The 23,903-nt window shown below is 41.0% G+C and overlaps 1 protein-coding gene across 3 annotated transcripts in view; it reads left to right on the top strand.

Annotated features, from left to right (window-relative positions):
- The window catches only part of LOC144679935 (serine/threonine-protein kinase OSR1-like), a 246,877-nt gene extending 224,027 nt beyond the window's left edge, over positions 1 to 22,850 (top strand). For 2 of the 3 annotated variants that reach the window (XM_078540914.1, XM_078540913.1), the window contains 4 exons: positions 12,119 to 12,171; positions 13,876 to 13,944; positions 14,403 to 14,467; positions 19,825 to 22,850. In XM_078540914.1, the coding sequence (XP_078397040.1) occupies positions 12,119 to 12,171; positions 13,876 to 13,944; positions 14,403 to 14,467; positions 19,825 to 19,899 (262 nt within the window). In that variant the 3' untranslated portion in view covers positions 19,900 to 22,850. Of the gene's footprint in view, positions 1 to 12,118; positions 12,172 to 13,875; positions 13,948 to 14,402; positions 14,468 to 19,824 lie in introns of those variants that run through there. The other variant, XR_013576449.1, reaches the window with a different exon arrangement.
- The last annotated feature ends 1,053 nt before the right edge of the window (positions 22,851 to 23,903 follow it).

The raw sequence follows: 23,903 nt of genomic DNA, 5'->3' as shown, positions 1-23,903 counted from the left end.
CAAATGCAGCAAGATGTGGACAATATCCAGGCTTGGGCTGACAAGTGGCAAGTAACATTTATGTCACACGAATGCCAGGCAATGACCATCTCCAACAAGAGGGAATCTAACCGTTGCCCTTGACATCCAATGGCATTACCATTGCTGAATCCCCCACTACCAACATCCTGGAGGTTACAATTGACCAGAAACTGAACTGGACTAGCCATATAAATACTGTGGCTACAAGAGCAAGTCAGAGGCTAGGAATTCTGCAGTTGATAACTCAACCGCCTGATTCCCCAAAGCCTGTCCACCACCTACAAGGCACAGCCAGGAGTGTGATGGAATACTCTCCACTTGCTTGGATGAGCACAGCTCCAACAACACTCGGAGCTTGACATCGTCTAGGACAAAGCAGCCTGCTTGATTAGCACCCCATCTACAAACATTCACTCCACCACCCACGCACAGTGGCAGCAGTGTGTTCCATCTACAAGATGCACTGCAAGAACTCCCCAAACCACCTTAGACAGCACCTTCCAAACCCAGGACCACTACTATCTAGAAAGACAAGGGCAGCAGACACATGGGAACACTACCATCTGGAAGTTCCCCTCCAAGCCACTCAACATCCTGACTTGAAATGATATTGTTGTGTTCCTTCACTGTCGTGGATCAAAATCCTGGGACTCACTCCCTAATATCTCTGTAGGTGTACCTACACCACAGGGACTGCAGGGGTTCAAGCAGGCAGCCTACCAGCATCTTGAGGGCATGCAAGAAGACTGTGGTGTAGCTTCACATTGACGACACATTTTTCAGTATGCCTGGTGCTGTTCTGCCATGTCCTCTTGCACTCTTCACTGAACCAGTGTTGCCCCTAAAGGACAATGTCTTGACCAATTGGTTTAAATTTCAAACAATGCTTGGCAGTTAACTGTTAGTCACCATCAGTGGTACATTCTTCATGGCAACGCTGCTTGCCAACCAATCAGCATCCTCTTCACATACGGTATAAATTGTTGTTTTCTTCCTTATGTTGGTATTCTTGCATGTGCCCTGATGAGTGCAAGACAAGAAGCTTTATCATGTCCTTTTTTTGAACAATACTCAGGTTACAGATTGTGGTTGAATACAATTCTGCTGATGGCCACCATCTCATGGATGCCCAGTTTTGAGCTTCTGTATCTCATCTGCATCTATCCCATTTAGTATGGTGGTAGTGCTACACAGCACAATGCAGGGTATGTTCAGTGTGGAGATGGGACTTCCTCTTCACAAGGACTGTGCTGTCACTATACTGTCATGGACAAATGCATCAGTGATGGGTAGATTGGTGAGGAAAAGGTCCGGTAGGTTTTTCCCTCTTGGTTCCCCCGCCACCTGCTGCAGGCCCAGTCTGACAGACATGTCCATTAGGACTAGGCATGCTTGGTCAGTAGTGGTGCCACCAAGGCACTCTTGGTAATGAACATTGAAGTCCCCCACCCAGAGAACCATCTGTGCCCATGTCACCCTCCCTGCTTTCTCCAAGTGGTGTTCAAAGTGGAGGATTACTAATTCATCAACTGAGGGAGGGAAGTAGATGGCATTCAATAGGAGGTTTCCTTGCGTATGTTTGACCTGATGCCATGAGTCTTCATGGGATCCGGATTCAATGTTGAGGATTCCCAGGGCATCTCCCTTCTGACTGTGTACTATTGTGCTGCCACCTCTCCTGGGTTTGTCCTGCTGGTGGGACAGGCCATACCCAGGGATGGGGGTGGTGGTGTCTGGGACATTATCTGTACTGTATGATTCCGTGAGTGTGATATGTCAGGCTGTTGCTGGACTAGTCTGTCGACAGCTCTCCCAATTTTAGCACAAGCCCCCAGATGTTAGTAAGGAGGACTTTGCAGGGTCAACATAGCTGTGTGCTGTTGTTGTTTCCGGTGCCTAAGTCTATGCCAGGTAGTCTGTTTGGTTTTATTCATTTTTGACTTTTCCGTAGTGGTTTGGTACAATGAGTGGATTGCTAGGCCATTTCAGAGGACAGTTAAGAGTCAGCCACATTGTTGTGGATCAGGTGTCACATGTAGGTCAGACCAGGCAAGGACTCCAAATTCCCTCCCAAAGGACAAGCTTCCCCACCCTAGACTTAATCGGAGGCAGACGAGAAGATGGCAGGATCTCCACCTCGCACCCTTCCGCCCGATCACATGGCACCCACTGCCACTGAACTCTCCTCTCTGGGAACATTAAATTCTGCCCAAAGAATGCAAAAGGTGAACCAATAATGACAAATGGGGGAAAAAATTAGTCACATCTGTTGTGCTATAAGATTTTATCAAAATAGTCCAGAAAAGGTACTATTGTTGAAGTATTTACATTTTCAGTCCAGAAAGTGGTGTGCATCTTGCAGTGCCACAAGCTACAGTGGATGTGAGATGATGGAACAAGACAGATGAGCATGACATACAATGACAGGTCCCCTTGTAGGAATAGCTACAGCAGCAGCATTTTGCTGTAATTGCAGGAGTAAGAGTGGCTTTTCAAAACCTGCAGGAAGCATAGTTTAGCAAAGGAATAATTGAAAACGTGGAGTGCTTGTAGACTCAAGAGGTGGTGGAATATGTTCATAATATTTACTGCATAGGTATGACTGAATTAGTTCACTTTCTGTAAACAAAGGTAGCACCAGTAGATTGGGCTTCTAAGTCAGAAGTGAGTTACAGATTTGTTATCTTGCTGTATATAATGGGATCAGTAAATTATTATTAAGGATTTCCATCAGCTACACACGCAATTAACAAGGATAGAAGTTGATGGATGTTTGATAATACCTAGGCTTTCAGAAGTTGCTTGGGGCCAACCTGAAAGCTCTTGGGAATGAAGGAAATTAACTCAATGTAATCAACAAAGGAGTGTGATCAATGGTGGTACACTTAATTGGATGGCAGCATCCAGTAGTATCTAGAGAAATTTGTCCTGGGACATCTGTTCTTTAGTGTTATTTTTAAATTCAGTTGCACATTAGAGCTTTTTTTAAATGTGTATGAGAATTCAGATAATGGAGCATGAAGGTAATGGGATAAATTCAGATATTTCGAGTGATTTAGATTAATTTTAAATGCAACTTAATATTGAAAAATGTTTGATATGGCTAGTAATGGATATGATAAAACAAGTGAAGAGGGCACTCAGTAGCTTCTAACTCAGCATTATTACAAATATGCAGTTCTTTGAAGATTTTCCCTGGCTTGTTGATGCTCCGTAACTACAAAGCTGAAAAAAATAAATATTATTAAGAGGAGCCAGGAATTGGTGTCTTGCCAACATCCTTCTCTTAATAAAACATCAAACAGATTAACTGATCATTCATTTGTTGAACATTGCTGTGTGCAATATGGCTGCTTCGTTTGCATTCATAAGCAGTGACTTATGAATTTGTTGTATCTGAAGCACTCACGTTTGAATGACATAATGTACCATGTAAATACAAGCTATTTCTTTAAGAGAATGCAAAAAGATTTGACTGACTCTCCTTTCCTTGAGCCTTGCTTGACAATTTACATACAGTGCTGTTGGGTTCAGTAGATGATCCCCATAGTACTGCAATGCCATGTTTGTGTGTTTCAAAGTGCTGCACATGTTCTTGTTTTAAAGTGAATCTTTGCTGCCTGAACATGCCTTATTTTAGAACATTTGATAGCAATGTTCTCTGCTCTTTTCAGGGTGAAACTACTGCCACATTTTGGTTAAAAAGATGATCACTGACAACATGCAAAACTGCTCTCTAACAAATTCAGAGCTAAGCTGCAGTTCACTGCATTTCTGTGCATTAATTTATTGTTGCTGCTGGGTCCCCAGATCTCTGTATACTGTGTTCACTGGTTACTCTTGGATACTCTGTCCAATTTCTTCATTACCAAATCTTGGACCCCATTTTTTTTAACTCTGCATTGCTCAGCCTACATTTCCATTTAACGAATACAAATAATTGGGTTCTCCGTTGCATTATAGTTTAAAGAAAATAATTTGCATTTATACAACATCTTTTGTGAGTTCAATGCCCCAAAAAACTTTCCACCTCAGAAGTACATAATTTGCACATTTGCTCATAAAGTGCAAAAAAGTTATACTTGTCGTTGTATTATGTAGTCCTGCTGAACCCATTGATGTCATGACTTCATCTTCAAGTTGGTCATTGGTATTAGCTTGAAGGAGGTGGATAATTGGTACTAGATTAATCTGCTTTTATCACAGTTGAAGTTATTTGCACTTTGCATACATCATAAGCAATAAATATAATTGACTAAATCACATTATACTCATCTGTATAATATTGCAAATATAGCTATAACCTGTGTAAAACTTAACTGAACCGACTGGCTTAATTACACATGCTGTCATCCTAAATTAGTATGTCTTTGTAATCAAATGATAAATTCATGCAGGGCAAGAGTTGCAGTTTTATTGAATGCAAGGTTGAAGGACGAGGCACAAAATTTATAACACCAAAAGGCTTTTGATTAGGTACTGCACATTAGGCCACTTAAGAGCCTATGTTGTTGGGGGTAGTATATTAGCATGGATAGATGATTAGCTAACTAATAGAAGACAGAGTTTGGATAAGGAGGGGCATTTTCAGGATGAAACCTGTAACTAGTGGAGTGCCACAGGGATCAGTGCTGGGGCCACATTTATTTACAATATATATTAATGACTTGAATGAGGTAAGTGAATGTACTATCGCCAAGTTTGCAGATGACAGAAAAATAGTTGGGAAGGCAAGTGGTGAGGATGACAAAGTCTACAGAGGGATATTTACAGGTTAAGTGCGTGGGCAAAAACTTGGCAATTGGAATATAATGTGGGAAAATGTGAGGTTATGCATTTTGGCAGGAAGAATAGAGGAGCTGAAAATTATTTACACAGAGTGCAGAGGGCTGCAGGACAGAGGAATTTGGGAGTCCTTGTGCATGAATCCCAAAAAGCTAACACAAGTTCAGCGTGTAATAGGGCAGACAAATGGAATGTTGGCCTTTATTTCAAAGGGAGTGGAGTGTAAAAATAGGGAAGACTTGCTAAAACTATACAAGGCACTAGTTAGACCACATTTAGAACACTGAACAGTTTTGGTCCCCTTATCTAAGGAAATATATACTGGCATTGGAGATAGTCCAGAGAAGGTTCACTTGGTTGATCCTGGGTATGGAGGGATTTTCTTATGAGGAGAGGTTGAGTAGGTTGGGCCTGTACTATTTGGAGTATAGAAGAATGAGAGACGACCTTATTGAAACATATTAGGTTCTTAGGGGATTTGACAGGGTAGATGCTGAGAGCTTTTTTGCCCTATGTGGGAGAGTCTAGGACCAGAGGGCATAATCTCAGAGTAAGGGGCCACCCATTTAAGACAGAGATGAGGAGGAATTTCTTCTGAGGGCAGTGAATCTGTGGAATTCTTTACCGCACAGGGCTGTAGAGGCTGGGTTGTTAAGTATATTCAAAACTGAGATAGACAGATTTTTAATCAGTACGAGAATCGAGGGTCATGGGGACAAGGCAGGAAAGTGAAGTTGAGGATCTATGAAGTTGATCATCTATGATCTCATTAAATGGTGGAGCAGACTTGATGGGCCGAATGGCCTACTTCTACTCCTACGTCTTGTGGTCTTTAATAGGTACGAAAGATGATGATGTGAATCAGGAACTGATGGCCAGGGTATATCAAACTTACATTGAAAAGCCCAAAGATTGTTGGAGAAAGAGGGAAATTAAGGAGTTGCACAGTTTGAAGCCTTAGGAAAGGAGAAACTGAGGGATCATTCTTAATTCCATCGAAGTTCATTTTGACAAAAGTTGTTTTGCTGTGTAGCCCAAAACAGCTGGTGCTATAGAATCTTCCAGTTGTACACTGCAATTTTGATTCCACCTTCAAACAGTAGCAACTTCATAAACAGCTTAGTTGGAATGTCACTGTTCATGACTTTGCTGTAATCCTTTGTTCTTTAGTAAATAAGTACTGGAAAAATTTTAACACCTAGGTAATGAAATGCTGAAGGGAAGCTTTATTTTAACTGCAAACTGTTGCACTGTAAATTGGTATCTAACAGAGTCAACATCACCAACCTTATAGGTAAAGAGTTCCATGTCATTGGCACTTGCTGCGTTTTTAAAAAAAAGCTTCTTTCTCACATCCCCCTGTATCTTATGCCCAAAGCCTTAAATCTGTGTGCCTGAGTCCTTGACCCATCAGCTAATGGGTGCAGTTTTTCTTTGTCTACCTTATCTAAACATGTCATAATCTTGCATTCCGCTATAAAATCTCCAGGTAGAACAGCCCCAGCTTCTCCAACCTTGCAGCTAAATTCCCTTATCCCTGGTACCATTTTGGTTAATCTCCTTGGCACCCTCCCTAGGACCTTCACACCAGAACTAGACACTGCACTCTAGTTGTGGCCTCACCAGAGCTTTACTAAGATTTAGCATAACTTGCCTGCTTTTGTGCTCAGGACCCCTGTGGAGCCCAAGATCCTAAACTGTATGCTTTTCTAATTTATTCTCGCAATGTGTCATGACACCTTCAGAGATCTAGTGCATGAACTCCCAGGTTCCCCTGTCCCTGCCCTTTAGAACTGTGCCATTAAGTTTTTATTGCTTCTCACTATCCTTTCCACCAAAATGGGTCACTTCACATTTCCCTATATTAAATTCCATATGCCACTTGTCTGCGCATTCTGCTAGCCTACCTTATGTTCTGTGGAAGTCGATTAGTATCATCCTTGCTGTTTGCCACACCTATAAATTTGGTATTATGGACGTATTCTGAAATGTTACTCTGTTCCAAAATGCAAGTTGTCTATATATAAAAGCGGGGAATACCACTGTCTACTATCCTCCAGGTTTCTCTCTCCACGGATGCTGCCAGACCTGAGTTTTTCCAGAGCTTTCTGAATTTATTTCATGTCTCAGATTCCCAACATCTGCAGCATTGTGCTTTCATTTACATGGTTTGCTGTTTTCTGTCCTTAAACCAATTTTTTTTTTTATCCAAGCTGACACTCCTATTCCATGAGTCTGTTTTGTTGACCAGCCTTTTCTTTCTTCCTTTGTGTACACAATGGCACTGCATGGTGCTGAGGAGCACATTGGAAGTGAAAGCTAAGTTGGGGGATATTAGTAATTCTGTTATGTAGTTCTAATGTTCTAATTAATGAAAGTGAAGCTGGAGTAGTTTGTCAAAATAACCCTAAGTGCTTTAAGATCACTTTCATTTACTATATTTTTTACACATCAGTAAATAATGAAAAATATAATTGTTTTTAACACTCTTGTAGATAAAGAGGAAATTCTGAGTGATTAATAGGGGCCTTTTATAGAGCTATATAAGATAATTAATTGCCTGGAGGGAGGCAGTGGTAATCCAGAGACTTGGGGATCTGGGTTTGAATCCCTCTACAGCAGATGGTGGAATTTTAATTCAATTAAAAATCTGGAATTAAAAGTCTAATGACCACAAAACCATTGTTGTAAATACCCATCTGGTTCACGAATGTCCTTTAGGGAAGAAAATCTGCAGTCCTTACCTGATCTGACCTACATGTGACTCCAGACCCACAACAAATATGGTTGACTCTTAACTGCCCTTGTTCAGAGGGCATTTGGGGATGGGCAATAAATGCTAGCCTAGCCAATGATGCCCACATCCCATGAATGAATTTTTTTAAAAAAGGAGGATGTTTTATGGCTCAGCAAATGGGAACCTTGATGTTTGATGGGAGAACATGTTAATTTCCTGGTGTATGGCACCACATCATTACATTTGTGATCTAAGTTATTCTTTTACAACATAGGAAAGAGAAAGTTAAAGGATAATCTCCACAACACTGCTGAGTGCTCCCAGCACTATGGATTGACTGACAATGAGTACAAAAGCAAAATACTGCAGATTTTGGATATTGAATTTAAAAACTGAAAATGCTAAGCAGGTCTGGCAGAGAGAAAAACACAGTTTTAGGCGTGTGACCTTTCATCAGAATTGTGAAAGTTAGAAATATAATAGGTTTTGAACAAATGAAATGCGGAAGTATCAAAGGAAGAACAATCTATGATCGCGTAGAGGGCAGGAGCGATTAACTGACAAAAGGTTTCATGGTGCAAGGCCAGAGAAATATTAACGTGATAGGTAAAGAAATAAAAGATGTTTCTGGCAGAGGTGTAATGGCAGGGTAGCTGTAGTCCAAATACAGAGTAAAAAGAAATGAGAAAAAAAAGCAAAGAAACCCAAAACAAAATGGGTGCAGAGGTTATGAACCAAACTTGTTGAACTCAATGTTGAGTCCAGAAGGCCCAGTCAAAAGGTGAGAACTGCTCCTCGAGCTTGTATTGAGCTTCATTGGAACACTGTAGTAGGCTAAGCTCATAGTGGGAGCAAGTGGGCGAAGTAAAATGGCAAGCTCGGGGTCACACTTGCTGAAGGAATAGAGGTGTTTGAAAGGAGGTGGTCCACAAAGTTGAGGGCCCTGTCAACCACAATGGTTGAGGGATGGTGGGTGGGAAGGGGAATCCTTGGTTGAGGGAAAAAGAAAGTTATCAGAAGGTCACGTTGTCCAAACCGATGCAATGCAGAATAGTTTGGAGTCCTTACAGAAAGTGGGGTGTGAAGAAATGTGATCAAGGTAACTAGAGTCAGTGGGTTTATAGTGAATATTGGTTGATAGTCTATCCCCAGAAATGGAGGCAGAGAAGTCGAGGAAGGCAAGGGTCAGAATGGACTGTGTAAAGGTGAGAGAAGGCTGGAAAATTGAAGCAAGTTGATGTTTTCCAATTCTGGGTGTAAGCAGGAAAGGGCACCGACAGTCATTAATGTACTGGAGAAAGAGGTGACAGAGGGTGCCTGAGAGAGACTGAAACAAAGAATGTACCACATCCCATGAAAAGGATGATGCAGCTAGTACCCATGCAGGCACCTACAGCAACACCCTTTATTTGGGTGAAGAAGTTGTTTAATATATGAACAAATTCAATTAGAGGAAGGTGGTGGCGGATGGGGACTAGTTGGCCCTTCAAGTAAGAAGAGAGAACTCTTACCTCCATCCGCCACCACGATGGTCTGTAGAGGTATTGGATATTCACTTTAAAAAGGGAGACAGTTAGGGTTAGGAAACTGGGGAAACCATTTGTGTCAGAGGGCAGTGGAAGAGACTGGACAAGGGGAGAAAAAAAAAGTTGAGACCAGAAGAAATCAGCTCAGTAAGGCAGGAACGGACTGAAACAATGGGTGGAATTTAATGTCTCCCTCCCCTGAAGTGAGTTTCAAGGTAGGGGTTGGCCGTTTCATAGGGCGGGAGGGTGAGGAGTAAGGACCCTGTCATTTTCCTGCTTCCCCAAACCCTGATAAAGTCCTGGGTGGGCAGCCTTACAGTCTGGATGTCAATAATTTTCCATTTTAGGACATCAACCAGCGGCTTGCCGTGTGAGGATATCAACAAGCAAACTGTCAGGCTTGCCTGCAACCTAGTTGGGCTGAGGGAGGGGTTCCCTTGTTCAAAGGCATTCCACACCTGATCGAGGGACCCAGCTTAGGGAAGTCGAGCTCAACCCTACTATCTCTCCCTCGCTGGAGACCCCCTCGGAGCAACTGCCATCCCATCCTCATTTTGCTTTCTTCAGAAACCCTTGGTGAAGATCCTAATGAATTACTGGCACCAGCTACTGCTACTAGGCTACAGGCAAGCCTGACAGTTTGCTTGTTGGTATTCCCACACGGGGAGCTGCTGGTTGACATCCTTAAGTGTGAAATTATTGGCATCCGACAGGAAGCCTGCCCGCCCAGGACTTAATCAGGGTTTGGGGAAGCGGGAAAATGGCAGGGTCCTTACTCCTCACCCTACCCCCCCTATCAAACGGCCAACCCCTACCTTGAAACTCCCTTCAGGGGAGGGAGGCATTAAATTCCACCCATTGTTTCAGCCCATTCCTGCCTCACTGAGCTGATTTCTTCCGACCTCAACTTTTTTTTTCTCTCCTTGACCAGTCTCTTCCCACTAAATCTCTGACTCTTCCACTGTCCTCTGTCACTAATGGTTTCCCCAGTTTCCTTACCCAACCTTTTTTAAAGTGAATGTCTAATACCTCTGCAGACCATCAGTGGGGGATGGAGGTACGAGTTCTCTCTTCTTACATGAAGGGCCAACCAATCCCCATCTGCCACCACCTTCCTCTGACTGAATTTGTTCATATATTAAACAGCTTCACCCAAATAAAGGGTGTTGCTGTGGGTGCCTGCATGGGTACTAGTTGCATCATCCTTTTCATGGGATATGTGGTACATTCTTTGTTTCAGTCCTTCTCAGGCACCCTCTGTCACCTCTTTCTCCAGTATTCCCGACACTGCTGAGAATAAAAAGCTCCCAGTCTCTGGTTGGCAGCTCTTGGGGGTGAGATTTCCAGTCTACTGGGGGAAGTGCAGCAATTAAATGTCTCCCATGGAGCCGGGAACACTGGTGGCAGGTTTCCCACTGCCAATTAGGGACTTCATTCCCTCAGGGCTCCCGGAGATCCACTTTTTCTGGCGGGCTCTCCACTGGCCGCATTAAATTCTGTCTAATGAGTTGACTAGGCCAGTCCTGCTTGTGGATTTTGAGAAGGAGGTAGAAACGGGCTGTTTAGGGTAGGGGGACTGAGGTTGGAGGTACTGGTGATAATGCCCCCATAGAGGATGAGGTCAGTGACACTCCTGGAAAAAATGGCTTGACATTCAATCGTGGGTCATAATCCAAGGGGAGATGGGGAAAAGTATCAGAGAATCGACATTTGCCCTCTGCTCAGTAGAAAGCGCTACGCCAGACAATAATAGTCATCAAACCTAATTAGTTTGATTAGTATGTTAGGGTTAGACCTGAGAGAACAGAGTGCTGCAAGTTCAGAGGGAGATAGATTAGAATGAGTGAGAGGAGCAGAGAAATTGAGACGGTCAATGTTATGCTGGCAGTTCTCAATGAAAAGATCGAGAGAGGAAGAGGGTAGAGGGAGGGGTCCAGGTGGAGGGGGAATTCTGAAGAGGGTTAAAAGTATTTGCTTAGCAAGGGGAAAATACCTGGCCAAATAAGTGTGCACAGAGGTGAAGTCATTCCGAGCTCAAAGTTCAATGAGGTGGAGACACAAGGGGATGAAGTTGAGGCCTTTGCAAAAGTTAGATTGTTCTGGGTCAGAGAAGGTGAGGTCTCAAAAACACAGCAAGGGGTGATATTCAAAGAAGGAATGTAGTCAGAGGGAAGCAGAGGGCAGGAAGGATCCAGATGGGTGTTGGTACCCATGAGCTATTAAAGCTTATGATCCTTCAAACCTTAAAGGAAAATAAAAAGTTTTTGTTGAAGTGCTGGATGAGGCAAAGGATGAAATGAAACTGTGGGCCATGACTGCTTTGAAATAGCGGGTCAGTCTGCTGAAAAGAGAAGTCAAGAGCATGCATGTGGTGTATGTGGCATTGATTGTGGATCTCAAGGTCTGTCAAAAACAATGGTTTGAGGAATATGATGAATGCCTAGGAGATATCTGTAATTATGGATATATCCACAACATGGAGGGTGGAATTTCAGTTGGAATCCACATGGAATAAGTTGGAGCCAGAGACAGTTGCTGAAGAAAGAGATGTTGCCGTGAAAGAAATTTGGTGGATAGCTGATAAAACACAAGAATTGAACTAGAAAACAATGAAGGTGAACAAGGTAGTCCAATGGAAATCCCATTGGAGAGAACAGAACATTTTCAAGGTGGGAATTCTTGAAGAGAAATGGCAGTGAATTAAACGCTAATATAAAAGCAAAATAAATTTTAAAGAATACATTATATACTATGTTGACAATGAGTGACCTGCCCTCAGTTGTGCATGACACCCACTGAAAAGGGGGAGAAATAAAGGGATTTGTGCTCTCTATAAAAAGCTTGTATGTACTAAAATGCATGAAAAAAGCATCCCTTGATGATGGATTATAATTTCAATAAAGTTCATAATGAGCCTGATTATGTACAATGTTAAATAAATTCTTCATTAATTACTATCTTGTACCTTCCATTTATTGTCTATCAATCAGACTCTTAAATTACTGCTCCAAGTGTCTGTTATATTTGAAAATGTCATCTTTCCCCACAGAAATTTGAAGAAGGAGCTGAATGACATAAGATTTGAATTTACTCCAGGTAGAGGTAAGATGTTCCTCCATTTTTATTTCTCATTTTTAATTTCATGCTTCAGGTGAGGGATCTCAATGTTGGGAACCTGCTGTCATTATTGAGGATTTATGGATTAGCTATATTCCTTTACTCTGCCCCATTAAGGTGTCTTAATCCCAGCCCCAGGAGAAATACTACTGCAGCAACATGTTTCCATTCCCCACACACCCAGTCAACCTTTTGGCTGCAACTCTCAATCTGTGACGAGCAGTGCACAGGTTTGGGATATGAACCTACACACACATGACACTGAAATCCAAAACACCAATAAAAAGGTTACCAATTTAGGAGTTTGGATGACTCGGTGTGATTTTTTTTTTTTGGTCACCTTGTACTGTGGGAGGCATTGCATTATTGATGTGCTCCTAACCATCATCCTTGATTGCTACTGCATAGCTAGATGATAGGAATACTGCTCAAAGTAACTAAAGCTTAGTTACTAAACTGACTTCTCTCTGTTTTAGCATCTCTATAGAACAGCATAACTAAGACTCGAAACAACTTTGTGCATAGTGGTGGGCATAGCCATCTGGGACTCTGTGCTGACTATACTTAGATTCCACAAGATTCTTAGATTCTGAATGTTCCTGAATTGTGATGCAGCTTTGTACCATCCCCAAGTTTAATTCTGAATATTGCCTGGAAAGCCCCATATTGTAACAGCTTTATAAAATGTACTGAGCCAGCTGTTCTGCAATCCTCAACATCCTTTTAAATGTTTTTTTAATAATCATCAGTTCACCCAGACCATTGTTGAAATGACTGGAGTTAATAAGTAGATATACTAAGTCACTACATAGTAATGACCTTCCAAACCAAAAGCATACATTGTTGAAAAGGGCTTGCCTTTCAGGGTGCTGAATATTAAGAATTGGCACATTGCTTTCCAGATAATTCCAGTTGTTTTGGAAGTTAGCTGATTGTGACATTTATTACTGTTTTCTTTTCTGAACTGTCCTTATTCTAATTCCCACCTTTTCGTTTTCTCCATGTACATCATTGCATTGCCTCACTCTTACCCTATCCTAATACCTTGCTAATCTAGTACTATCTGCGTCTCCCAATTCTCTGTAAACCTTGTTTCTCCTCTGTTACCTCCAGGTTCCCAAATCCCGGTTAGTTTAAAAGCACTCACAAACCTACAAGGACCTTGAACCCGGCTCTATTCAGGTGCACCTGTCTGGCCTGTAAATACCTCTTCTCTCACAGAATCCATCTAAATGTCCAAGGAATCTGAAGTCCTCCCTCCTTTCCAGCCACACATTCACCTGCTCTATCCTTCTATTTCTGTACTCACTAGTGCATGACACCAGGAGTAATCTAGAAGATACCAACTTTAGGGTCCTGCTTTTGCTAGTCTCCTTCCTAGTTCTCCAAAATCTACCTGTAGGATCTCACCCCTCTTTCTACCTATGCACCGATATAGACCACAACCACTCCTCCTCCTTCAGTGTTTTCAGCTGCTCCGTAACATCCTTGACCTTGGATTGAACTGTCTGGATACTTGAGTAGTACACTGAGCAGTACTAACCCATCCATTGATAAAGGCAAAAATATCTTTCATGTCAAACACAAGTACATAATATGGAGTTCAGATTATAGACAATCACTAAAATTTTTAAATAGGTGTAACACATTGACCAGCTGTAATTAACAAGTTCATACATTTTCTGGCAGATACAGCAGATGGTGTTTCTCAAGAACTTGTGTCTGCGGGCCTGGTTGATGGAAAAGATGTAGTAATAGGTAATTATTGCCAACACTGCACTGTATAGCTTCTGAATTTGAAGAATCTTTTGGGAGATATTCTGTCGCGCAGCCTGCCATACTGGATACAATATTGGACTAGTAATCCAGGGACCTGCACTAATACTGAGAATGTAAGCTCGAATCCCACCATGGTACTTGATAACTTGAATTTTGTTCTGAAATAAAGGAAGTGAAAAGCTAGTATTAATAAATGTGATTGTGAAGCTATTGGGTTGTTATAAAAACCCACCACTGCCTTCTCAAGATATTAGAGGGTCTTAGTTGGTTGTGGTCTCTTTTGATGCAAAGTGCTATCTCAGAACAAACTCAGTAAATAATAAATCAGGATAGATTCACTATCAGTACGGTTAGTCTCCCTTGTGTCTAAAACATAAATTTCTTGAATATATTTTTCAAGCATAAATTATTAAATATTTAAATTATTTTTTAATTAGTTGCAGCAAATCTACAGAAAATAGTGGATGAACCAGCTGCAAATAGATCTGTCACTTTCAAATTGGTGAGTATAACTTTTCCGTACTAGTTTGAGTCACTGTTGTTAACTGATGTTTCAGATTCAGGAAAGGATATAGATATGTCCATTGCAGAATTTTAATTCGAGACATGTACATGCTTGGAAGTCAGTTGCAGCCCTCAGTAGGCTTGGTCTCCCTTGTGTCTAAAACATAAGAACATAGGAACAGAAGTAGGCCATTCAGCCCATCAAGCCTGCTCCATCATTCGATTAGAGCATGGCTGTTCATCTACCTAAATGCCACTATCCTGCACTATCTCCATATCCCTTGATGTAATTTATCACCAGAAGTCTATCAATTTCTGTCTTGAACATGCTCAATGCTTGAGCTTCCACAGCCCTCTGGGGTAGAGAATTCCAAAGATTCACCCCCACTGAGTGAAGAAATTCCTCCTCATCTCAGTCTTAAATGGTCTACTCTTTTATCCTGAGATTTAGTCCCCTGGTTTTAGACTCATCAGGAGAAGTACCTTATCTACATCCACCCTGTCACATCCTGTAAGAGTTTTAAGGTTCAATGAGTTTCATTTTTCGAAACTCTAGGGAATACAGACCCAGTCTCCCCAATCTCTCCTCATAAGACAATCCTGCTATCCCTAAGATTAACCTGGTGAACCTCCGTTGCACCCCCTCTTTGGCAAATATATCCCTCCTTAAATAAGGGGACCAAAACTGTACACAATACTCCAAGTGAAGTTTCACCAAGGCTCTATGTAACTGCAGCAAGACATTTTTACTCCTATACTCAAAAAATCCTTGTGATGAAGGCCAACACACCATTTGCCTTCCTAATTGCTTGCTGCACCTGCATGCTAACTTTTAGTGACTTATGAATAATGACACCCAGGTCCCTTCGGTCACCTGCACTTCCCAGCCCCCCTCAACTTAAGATATATTCTGCCTTTCTGTTTTTGTCTACCAAAATGAATTACTTCACGTTTATTCGCATTATATTTCATCTGCCATGTTCTAGCCCATTCGCTTTTCCAAGTCCTTGTGAAACCTCCTTGCATCCTCCTCACAACTTATGTTCCCACCCAGTTTGGTGTCATCAGCAAATTTGGAAATACTACAATTGGTCCCCACATCCAAATCATTTGTATAGATTGCGAACAGCTGTGGACCTAGCACTGATCCTTGTGGTACCACATAGTAACAGTCTGCCATCCTGAGAATGATTCATTTATTCCTAATCTCTGCTTTGTCTGTTAACCAATTCTCAATCTATACTGGTGCGTTTTCCCCCAATCCTATGCACCTTAATTGATTTACTAACCTCCTATGTGGGACCTTTATAAAAAAACCTTCTGAAAATCCAAATACACCATATCTATTGCTTCTCCTTTATCAGTGCTACAAGAAACATCCTCAAAAAACTCCAAGTTTGTCAAACATGATTTCCCTTTCATAAATCCATGTTGACTGTCTCCAAGCTATCTGCTGGTTCACCTGCTCTGGGATTCACTTGGTATGATTGAGGACGAGAGAGACATTGAAGGAAAGTGTTTTAGAAAAGGGAACCAATGGGTTTAGTGAAGGTGTATGAGGGATCTGTGGAAGGGTTGGAGGAATTCATTACTGAGGAATGTCACTCTCAACAGAATCATTGACTGACCCATAATTGAATTGTGTCCAGAAAGCAATTTTTTTGTATTATCATAGTTTAATTTGAGTATATAACCTCATGCAAAAAATCTATTACAACAGAAGTATTATAAACCTACACTTTGCTGAAAAAGTACTCATATGGACTGGCTGGATCTACAATTTTGCAGAGTGGGGAGCTTGGTCTATAAATAAAGTACAGGGAGAGAGAGGGTCTGTAATATTGTATGTAACTTGCTGCAGGTTAAACAATTGACTATACTGAGTAACTTTGTGCAGGGAGGTAATTGCGTGAAGTTTTTTTTTCTCCTCCTAAAGATAATGTTGCTAGCATATAATTCCATTGTTACGTTCTTCCTCATACATTATCCAGGTGGTAGTCAGTGTTCATGTGCAAAATTTTAGAAATTCAGGGGAATGTTTGTAAATTACTTGAATGGGGAGGGCGAAGAGATGGAGAAATACATTTCATAACTTAGTCAATTAAGTCCTTGCCCAGAGTCCACCCTTGCATACTCTCTCCTCTAAGAGAATCCTGCTTGATTATTCCTCACCAGCCAACTCAGTCCCATCAGGATCCTTCCTGGCCTGTCTGGCTCATATTTAGTATTGACAATATACTTAGTAAGGCAGCAAATCAGGTTTGTTTACAGGAATGATTTTTAATTTTGGATATACAATTTACAAGTTGGGTGATTATGCTGTGGTATTTGTTAGATTTTCACAAGTACATTTGAGTTGTGGATGTAGTAAAAGAGGCATATTGGATTAGAGTAGATGTTGCACTGTGGAGTTGGCACTGGGGTGCAGGCATCAATACACCCCATTGTGTATTTTCTGTCATTGGTTAATTGTACATTTTTGCTTACTCTTTGTTTTCTAACTACATTGCTGCTTGCTATGTTCTTTATACGTACATGCTCTTGCAGCAAAATCCTGCTGTTTACCTGGAGAAGCATGAAGCAATAAGACCAACTGGCACATGTTGATCAGTCAGCAGTTGCTGACGGTAATTTCAGCCAGGTGCTGAATGATCTGTTTTATGTTGGGTGTTTGAGAAGTTGAGATGAGGTGGCACTGATCTCATTTCATTCCTCAGTCTGAGTGTGCTTGGGGTGTGTTTTTGTACTGCAAATTCAGAGTGTAGGATTATTGAATTTTGGGCTTTGAGATGTTGTGAAAGTCAGAATAACATTTTGACAGACAGCAGAACAGACTTTCTCCTCCAACCCCCATCGCCTCAGTATTCTAACCATTCATTCATAAATGTTCAAAAGCTTTATCTGATTAGAAGTAAAATAATTTTGTTCCTAATTTGCAGTTACCTGAATTTTATTTTGTTTTTTGGAATCTTCCTATACTATGTGCTTCCCCACCACCCCACCATGATGGGGGAGGTTGTGGCAGAATGGTATTTTCACTGGGCTGGTATTTCAGAGTCCCAGGGTTATGCCCTGGGGACCCAGGTTCGAATACCACCACGGCAGATGGCGAAATTTGAATTCAATAAAAATCTGGAATTAAAAGTCCCATGATAACCACGAAACCATTGCCAATTGCTGTAAAAACCCATCTGATTTACTAATGTCCTTTAGGGAAGGAAATCTGCTGTCCTTACCTGGTCTGGCCTACATGTGACTCCAGACCCACAGCAACATAGTTGACTCTTAAATACCCTCTGAAAAGGGGGCAATTAGGGATGGGCAATAAATGCTGGCCTAGCCAGCAACGCCCACATCCCATGAACAAATATTAAAGAAGATAAATGGACTGTCTATGTAAACCTTTCTGGGTGCCAAGTGTTGATAGAAATTAGCCTAATCATTCTATGTGGAGCATGTTTGGCTTTCATTTGGTAGAAATTAAGCCTTCTGTTATGATCCATGCAGTTGGTAAAGTGGAATTATTTAAAAATCCCAGAGGGAAACTTTAAACAACTGTCATAACCTATAATTTTTAAGTGTTATGTTTGAGATACGACACTAAACTCAGGAATCAGACCACTAGTTCTCGAGGTTTTACATTAAACTAAATTAAATACTTTATTAATTTACACAGGTTAAAATATATATACACATGGCTACAAATTACTACTATCATAACTTTTAACAAATTCCCAAACTAATCTCCATTAAGGCAACGGCAACCCATAGACTTAACCAAACACCAGACAAAACATTTTCACCTTACAAATTCAAAATGAGGTTCCTTTCACTGTGGACCCAGTTGGAGGCTTGCAGCTGCCTTTTGATTTTACATTGCCTCTGCCTGCACACCCGAAAACTACTGAAGATATACCTACCAGCCCCATTGAATGTTAATTCTCATTGTGTCAGCAACCTCTTTGACCTTCACCTTTTAACAATGAAGCCCCTTTCATAGTACCAATTTTATTAGTAATATAAACATATTGCTTGGTAGCTGCTACAAAGGCGTCAAATTTTCACCCCACTTCTTGAATGCTCTATTCAAAAAATGCAAATGCACGTTATCTCTCTTACATATCAAAAACTAGTACATATCAAAGCACCCAGACTAGCTGGCTTTAATCCAATTAAGACATACCCATAGACTAACCTCTATTTTAAAATACATTAATAGCTTCACCATTGTTAAGAATCTGGACACTCACTCTGCCTCATCAGTTCATGAATCTCCCACAAAATATATAAAATAAAAATTCTGACCTAGTTTCTTCTCTTCCTGCCCAAAGGGCCTGACTCAGGACAAAGAAACTAATTGCTGCTTGTTGATCACCATTGGCAGCCACTGATGGCGCCTTCTGCCCAAGTGCTGATTGTTTTGCAGGGAAAGTTCTCTGCTCCTGTCAACTCAAATTCTCTATTTCCCCAATTGCCATGTATTTTTCTGAATGACTGCAATACACCACTTAAGTGGCCCATCATTATGTGGAAGCCTGGACCATGAGTGGATGTATGCTTTTTCATTCCTAGGTGGCATCTTAGTCAAGCAAGCCTCTAAAAGAATCATAACTGTTAAGCATGTAAAATTGGCTGTTTGTATCATCAAGTCTGTGCCAGTGTTTTTACCACCTGGTCTAATTCTACTCAGTAAATCGCTTGACCTTCATGCATACTGACTCATGCACACTGACTTTCCAGCGAGATTCACCATTTGATTTCAAATTCATGATTGGGAACTTGGAATGCTGATAGCTTTCCCATCCTGATGACAGGGGTAGTCAGACTGCTTGGAGCAGCCTGACTAATACTGTACTGGCTGAAATTAACTAACTCGACAAAGATTACGAAATGAACTAGGGACTTTCTGTTCTCCATGGCTCAAAAACAGAATTTAGTATAATGCTAGACAATCTCCCATAGCAATGAATACAAGAGTTTCAAGACCAAATGTAGCCTTCAGGCAAAGTAGGCTTAGAGCAAGATGTGCAGAGGTAACGGAGTCCCCATTTTGAAGACTGGCCTTCTACCTTATATCAAAATATTGTATAAAATTAATTACTTACAGTTAAATGACAAAACGGAGGGCAATGTTTTTGGGTTGATAAGGAGCGTGGTACTTAGCCTGCCGTACAGGTTGAGTTCGAAGATGCGGAACTAAAATGGTTGAAGAGTGCAGTTACATTATGAAGGTTTCCATAGGCAGTTGCCATTATAAATGTCACAGGAATTTATATTGGGAAAATGACAGTAAGTTCATGCATATGTACCTTTTTTAATGTTTTTGATATTAAAGCATATTTTTTTGATCCACAGGCTTCCGGTGTTGAAGAATCAGATATTCCTGATGATGTTAAACTCATAGGATTTGCACAACTTACCATTAGTTAAGTCACACTACAACAAATAAAAACCTGCTGACCCCATCTGTGAATAGGTATCTCACTGGTGTTGGCCTGAGGAAACTTGTACTGCCAAAGAGTGATGACATTGCCCGTAGAAGTTGCAGCATTTAACTCCCCCCGCCCCTCTTGCCCTGTAACAAAGAATTGACAAATAGAAAGTGAATTGAGCATTTGCTTGCAGTATCCTAACAATGGAATAATCGCCATCAGGAGCTTTCCAGAGCGTTCCAGCTTGCAGATTTCTCACAAGATAAGGAGTGCCCTCTGTAGGCAAACTGCAGAATTGTCAGCTCTCACCTATTTTCCTTCGTCGTTTTCCCCCCCCCACTGCCAACACCCTTTTTTAAAATTGCCTTATTTTTTGACACAGCTTTACTGATCAGCTATAGAAAAAAACCTCTTCCCCATGGTACTCGATGAGAACTAGTGCAACAGATCAAAAAATTGAGATTGCTGTAACTCATTCTTAACTTGTGATTGGTTTTCATTAAGCACCCGCTTTACAAAGATTAAAATGAACTTAAGAGCAATGCTGATATTTTTTTTAAAGTGCAGTTCATCTGAATTTACTTTTCAAAGGGCTGCAACCCAAAAATAATGGGCTGCACGTCTGTTTTTTTTGTTTGCGCTTACTGCGCACTAGAGCTACCCGGGCACATCATTAACTGCCTTTGACATGATCTAAAGTAGTTTTATTTTGTTTATATGTGGTAATGATAAAACCGGAATATAAATATTAATGAGAAAGAAATCACTGAGGGTGAAGCCATTTCTTTTCATTTATATAATATAAAGTATTATGACACGATCTGTAGCCCACCTTTATAATCTGCAGATGGAGTGTGCGTTTTAAAAAAAAATTGACCCTGCAATTGGTTTAGTCTTTTCCTAGTACCAGTGCGAGAAGTTGGTATTAAGAGGAAAATTTTTTGAACTGTCAGAACTTTTAGTACAAAAATAAATTTAAAAATTTCAGCTGCTGAACAGCCAATTGTATCTTGTAATTCTCTTCATAGATTGAGAGTATCCTGTTTAGATTTCTGCGATGTCCTGTAGCTTTGAGTAAGACCACATGTCGGTTTGTTAAACTTGCTCCTTGGGACTCATCTTTGTGTTGCAAAATGAAAATATGAAATATGCAACATTGAATAAGCTCCAGTGACAATATTGCGCAATGTATTGGTACTATACAAAGGATCGCACATAAGCCAATACACCTTAAAGTTGCACTATAATATTCCAGTGTGATCCTCTTAACCCATTACTCCAAACCCCCCTCACCACTGATGGATCTGCAGTGTGTCACCCTGGTGCCAAACTGTCTCAAATACCTCCAAGTTTGAGCAGGATGCGTAATCAAATTGTTGATTTTTTTTTTTTTCCTTTCAATTCAACGTAGTTTGAGAATTTTGCATGCCCGCCATTCATGCTTTACCAAACTTTCAGTGACAACACTATCCTGAATGCAACAAATTAGTCTTGTGATACTATTTGCATAGGAAATGCAATAGAGACCCTGTATAGCATCAGTCAGCACTTAATGGAAGAGCAGACAAAGTTGGTTATATTGCCTTGTAGAACACTTGCTGCCTTGTATTGCACATTTTGGGCAGGCCCATCAGTTTGAGGAGGTAGGTGAGGCTTGAGCTTTCCATGAATGTCTCAATTCACTAAACAAAAATCTAAAAATTGAGACACATTGTTGCCTTTAAAAGGTTTTCAAACTTTTCTATATAAATGACCCCTGTGCTATCCCCCCCTGCAACCCCCACTGCCACCCTGCACATCCAAGGGAATTCCTGTCCTAACTTCTGCAGCACTGTCAGCTACCAGAAGAGCAATGCTAGCATTAGACAAAATAATGTGTTTAGTCATACTTAAAGCTGAGAAGGGCTTTTAATCTATCTTAATTCATCCACCTAGAAAGATCCTACAGTTTCCTGTACCAATTGCTGCATCAAATTTTCTTAATTGATTCCAAGTTATTCACCAGCCTGTCTGGAATTCCATTCCAAGTGTTGGTCTCACTGAATGAAGATCTATTTCCTGATACTGGTTCCAAATTTATCTTTCATTAGTTTGACCTGTGCTCTTTGTTCTACTGTCACAATTTAATTTCGAGCAATATTTCCCATTTACCTTTTCTAATCCTTCAGCCATCTTAGATGCTGCTATAAAGTCGTCTTTCCTCCCTGACTGAAAATCAAGTGCAGAATAAAACCCAGAATTGTTCAGGAGCAGAGTTCATGGGCTGTTGTACACCCAGCCTCCGTTGGACACAAACCTGATGACCATGTGGACCCCAGTTTGAAAATATACATATGAAAGGAAAGACTTATGGAGGAGTAACTGGAGCCTCATAATCACATAGTTAAATTGATTAGACTTGTGGTGCTTTTGAAATACTTTTGAAAAACAATCAACTTGATATTTGAAAGGGATGCCTATAAGAGGCAGGTACTTTTCAGAATAACTGCACTTAAACTTGATTGATAAATTGTACTACTGTGTAAATATTACATATGTTTTTTATCATTTTAAAATTACTAAGTCTTTCACTGTTGGCCTTGGTATCCATTCAGTGGCTTTTGAATAATTTGAGACTATGAATCTTGGCTTTAGCAGGGAACCTGTTTCAATTTGTCTTCCAGCACATGGGAATTATAGGATCTTTTACATGACCCACCTGCATGATTTTTAACAACTTTCTCTTTTTTCTAAGTCTGTATAGACATAGCATTAGTTACTTTATTAATATATATCTATTAACTGGGACTGAAGACTGCTGTCACTAAGGCTAACTCACAACTTGGTGTCATACTGATTGTAACACAAAGGTGTAAAATATCGTGATGACTTTTTTTTCAACATGATTATGTTTTGGATTTTATTGCATGGTTTTGCTAATTCCTTTTAATCAATAAACAGCAAACTGTCTATTGTTGTGTACTTGAAGATGAGGTTGCAACAGCCTGGCATTTAGTAAATCTCATGCAGAATCATGAGCTTATAACTAGATGGGGCTTCATCATCCAAGTCTTTCTGATTCTAATCAAAAGAAAGGCTTGCATTTACATATCATCTTAGTTGTTGGCCGTCACTTGGGTGTTAACATTCCTGCCACCAAGTCAGAAGAATGTGGATTCAAGTCCCACTCCAGTGACTTGAGCACAAAACCTAAACTGACACGTCAGTGCAGTACTGAGGGAGTGCAGCATTTTTGCAGGTGCTGACTTTTTGATAAGATGTTAAGTAAGGCCCTGTCTGTTGTCTTAGGTGGATGTGAAAAAAATGTTATGATGCTCCTCGAAGAAATACAGGGGAAATTTCTCCAGTATCCTGGCCAGCATTTATCTGCCAACCAACATCATTAAAACAGATACTGAAGCAATCCATGTCCAAATGCAGCAAGACCTGAACAATATCCAGGCTTGGACTGACAAGTGGCAAGTAACATTCACGTCACACAAGTGCCAGGCAATGACCACCTCCAACAAGAGAGAATCTAACCACCACCCCTTGACTTTTAATGGCATTACCATCACCGAATCCCCACTAGCAACATCCTGGGGGTTGCCATTGACTGAAAACTGAACTGGACAAGCCATATAAATACTGGGGCTACAAGAGCAAGTCAGAATCCTGCAATAAGTAACTCACCTCCTGACTCCCCAAAACCTGTACACCATCTACAAGGCACAAGTCAGGAGTGTGATGGAATACTCTCCACTTCCCTGGATGAGTGCAGCTCCAACAACACTGAAGAAGCATGCCCCCATCCAGGACAAAGCACCCCACTTGATTGGCACTCCCTCCACCACCCCCACACAGTAGCAGCAGTGTGCACCATCTACAAAATGCACTGCAGGAACTCACCAAGCCTCCTTAGCACCTTTCAAACCCACAACCACTACCATCTAGAAAGACAAGGGCAGCAGACACATGGGAACACCACCACCTGGAAGTTCCCCTCCAAGCCACTCATCATCC

Source organism: Cetorhinus maximus, chromosome 4 (genome assembly GCF_964194155.1).
Source record: "Cetorhinus maximus chromosome 4, sCetMax3.hap1.1, whole genome shotgun sequence".
Taxonomy (NCBI): Eukaryota; Metazoa; Chordata; class Chondrichthyes; order Lamniformes; family Cetorhinidae; genus Cetorhinus; species Cetorhinus maximus.
Note: the sequence above shows the minus strand (reverse complement) of the source record. Positions and strands in the feature narration are given on the sequence as shown.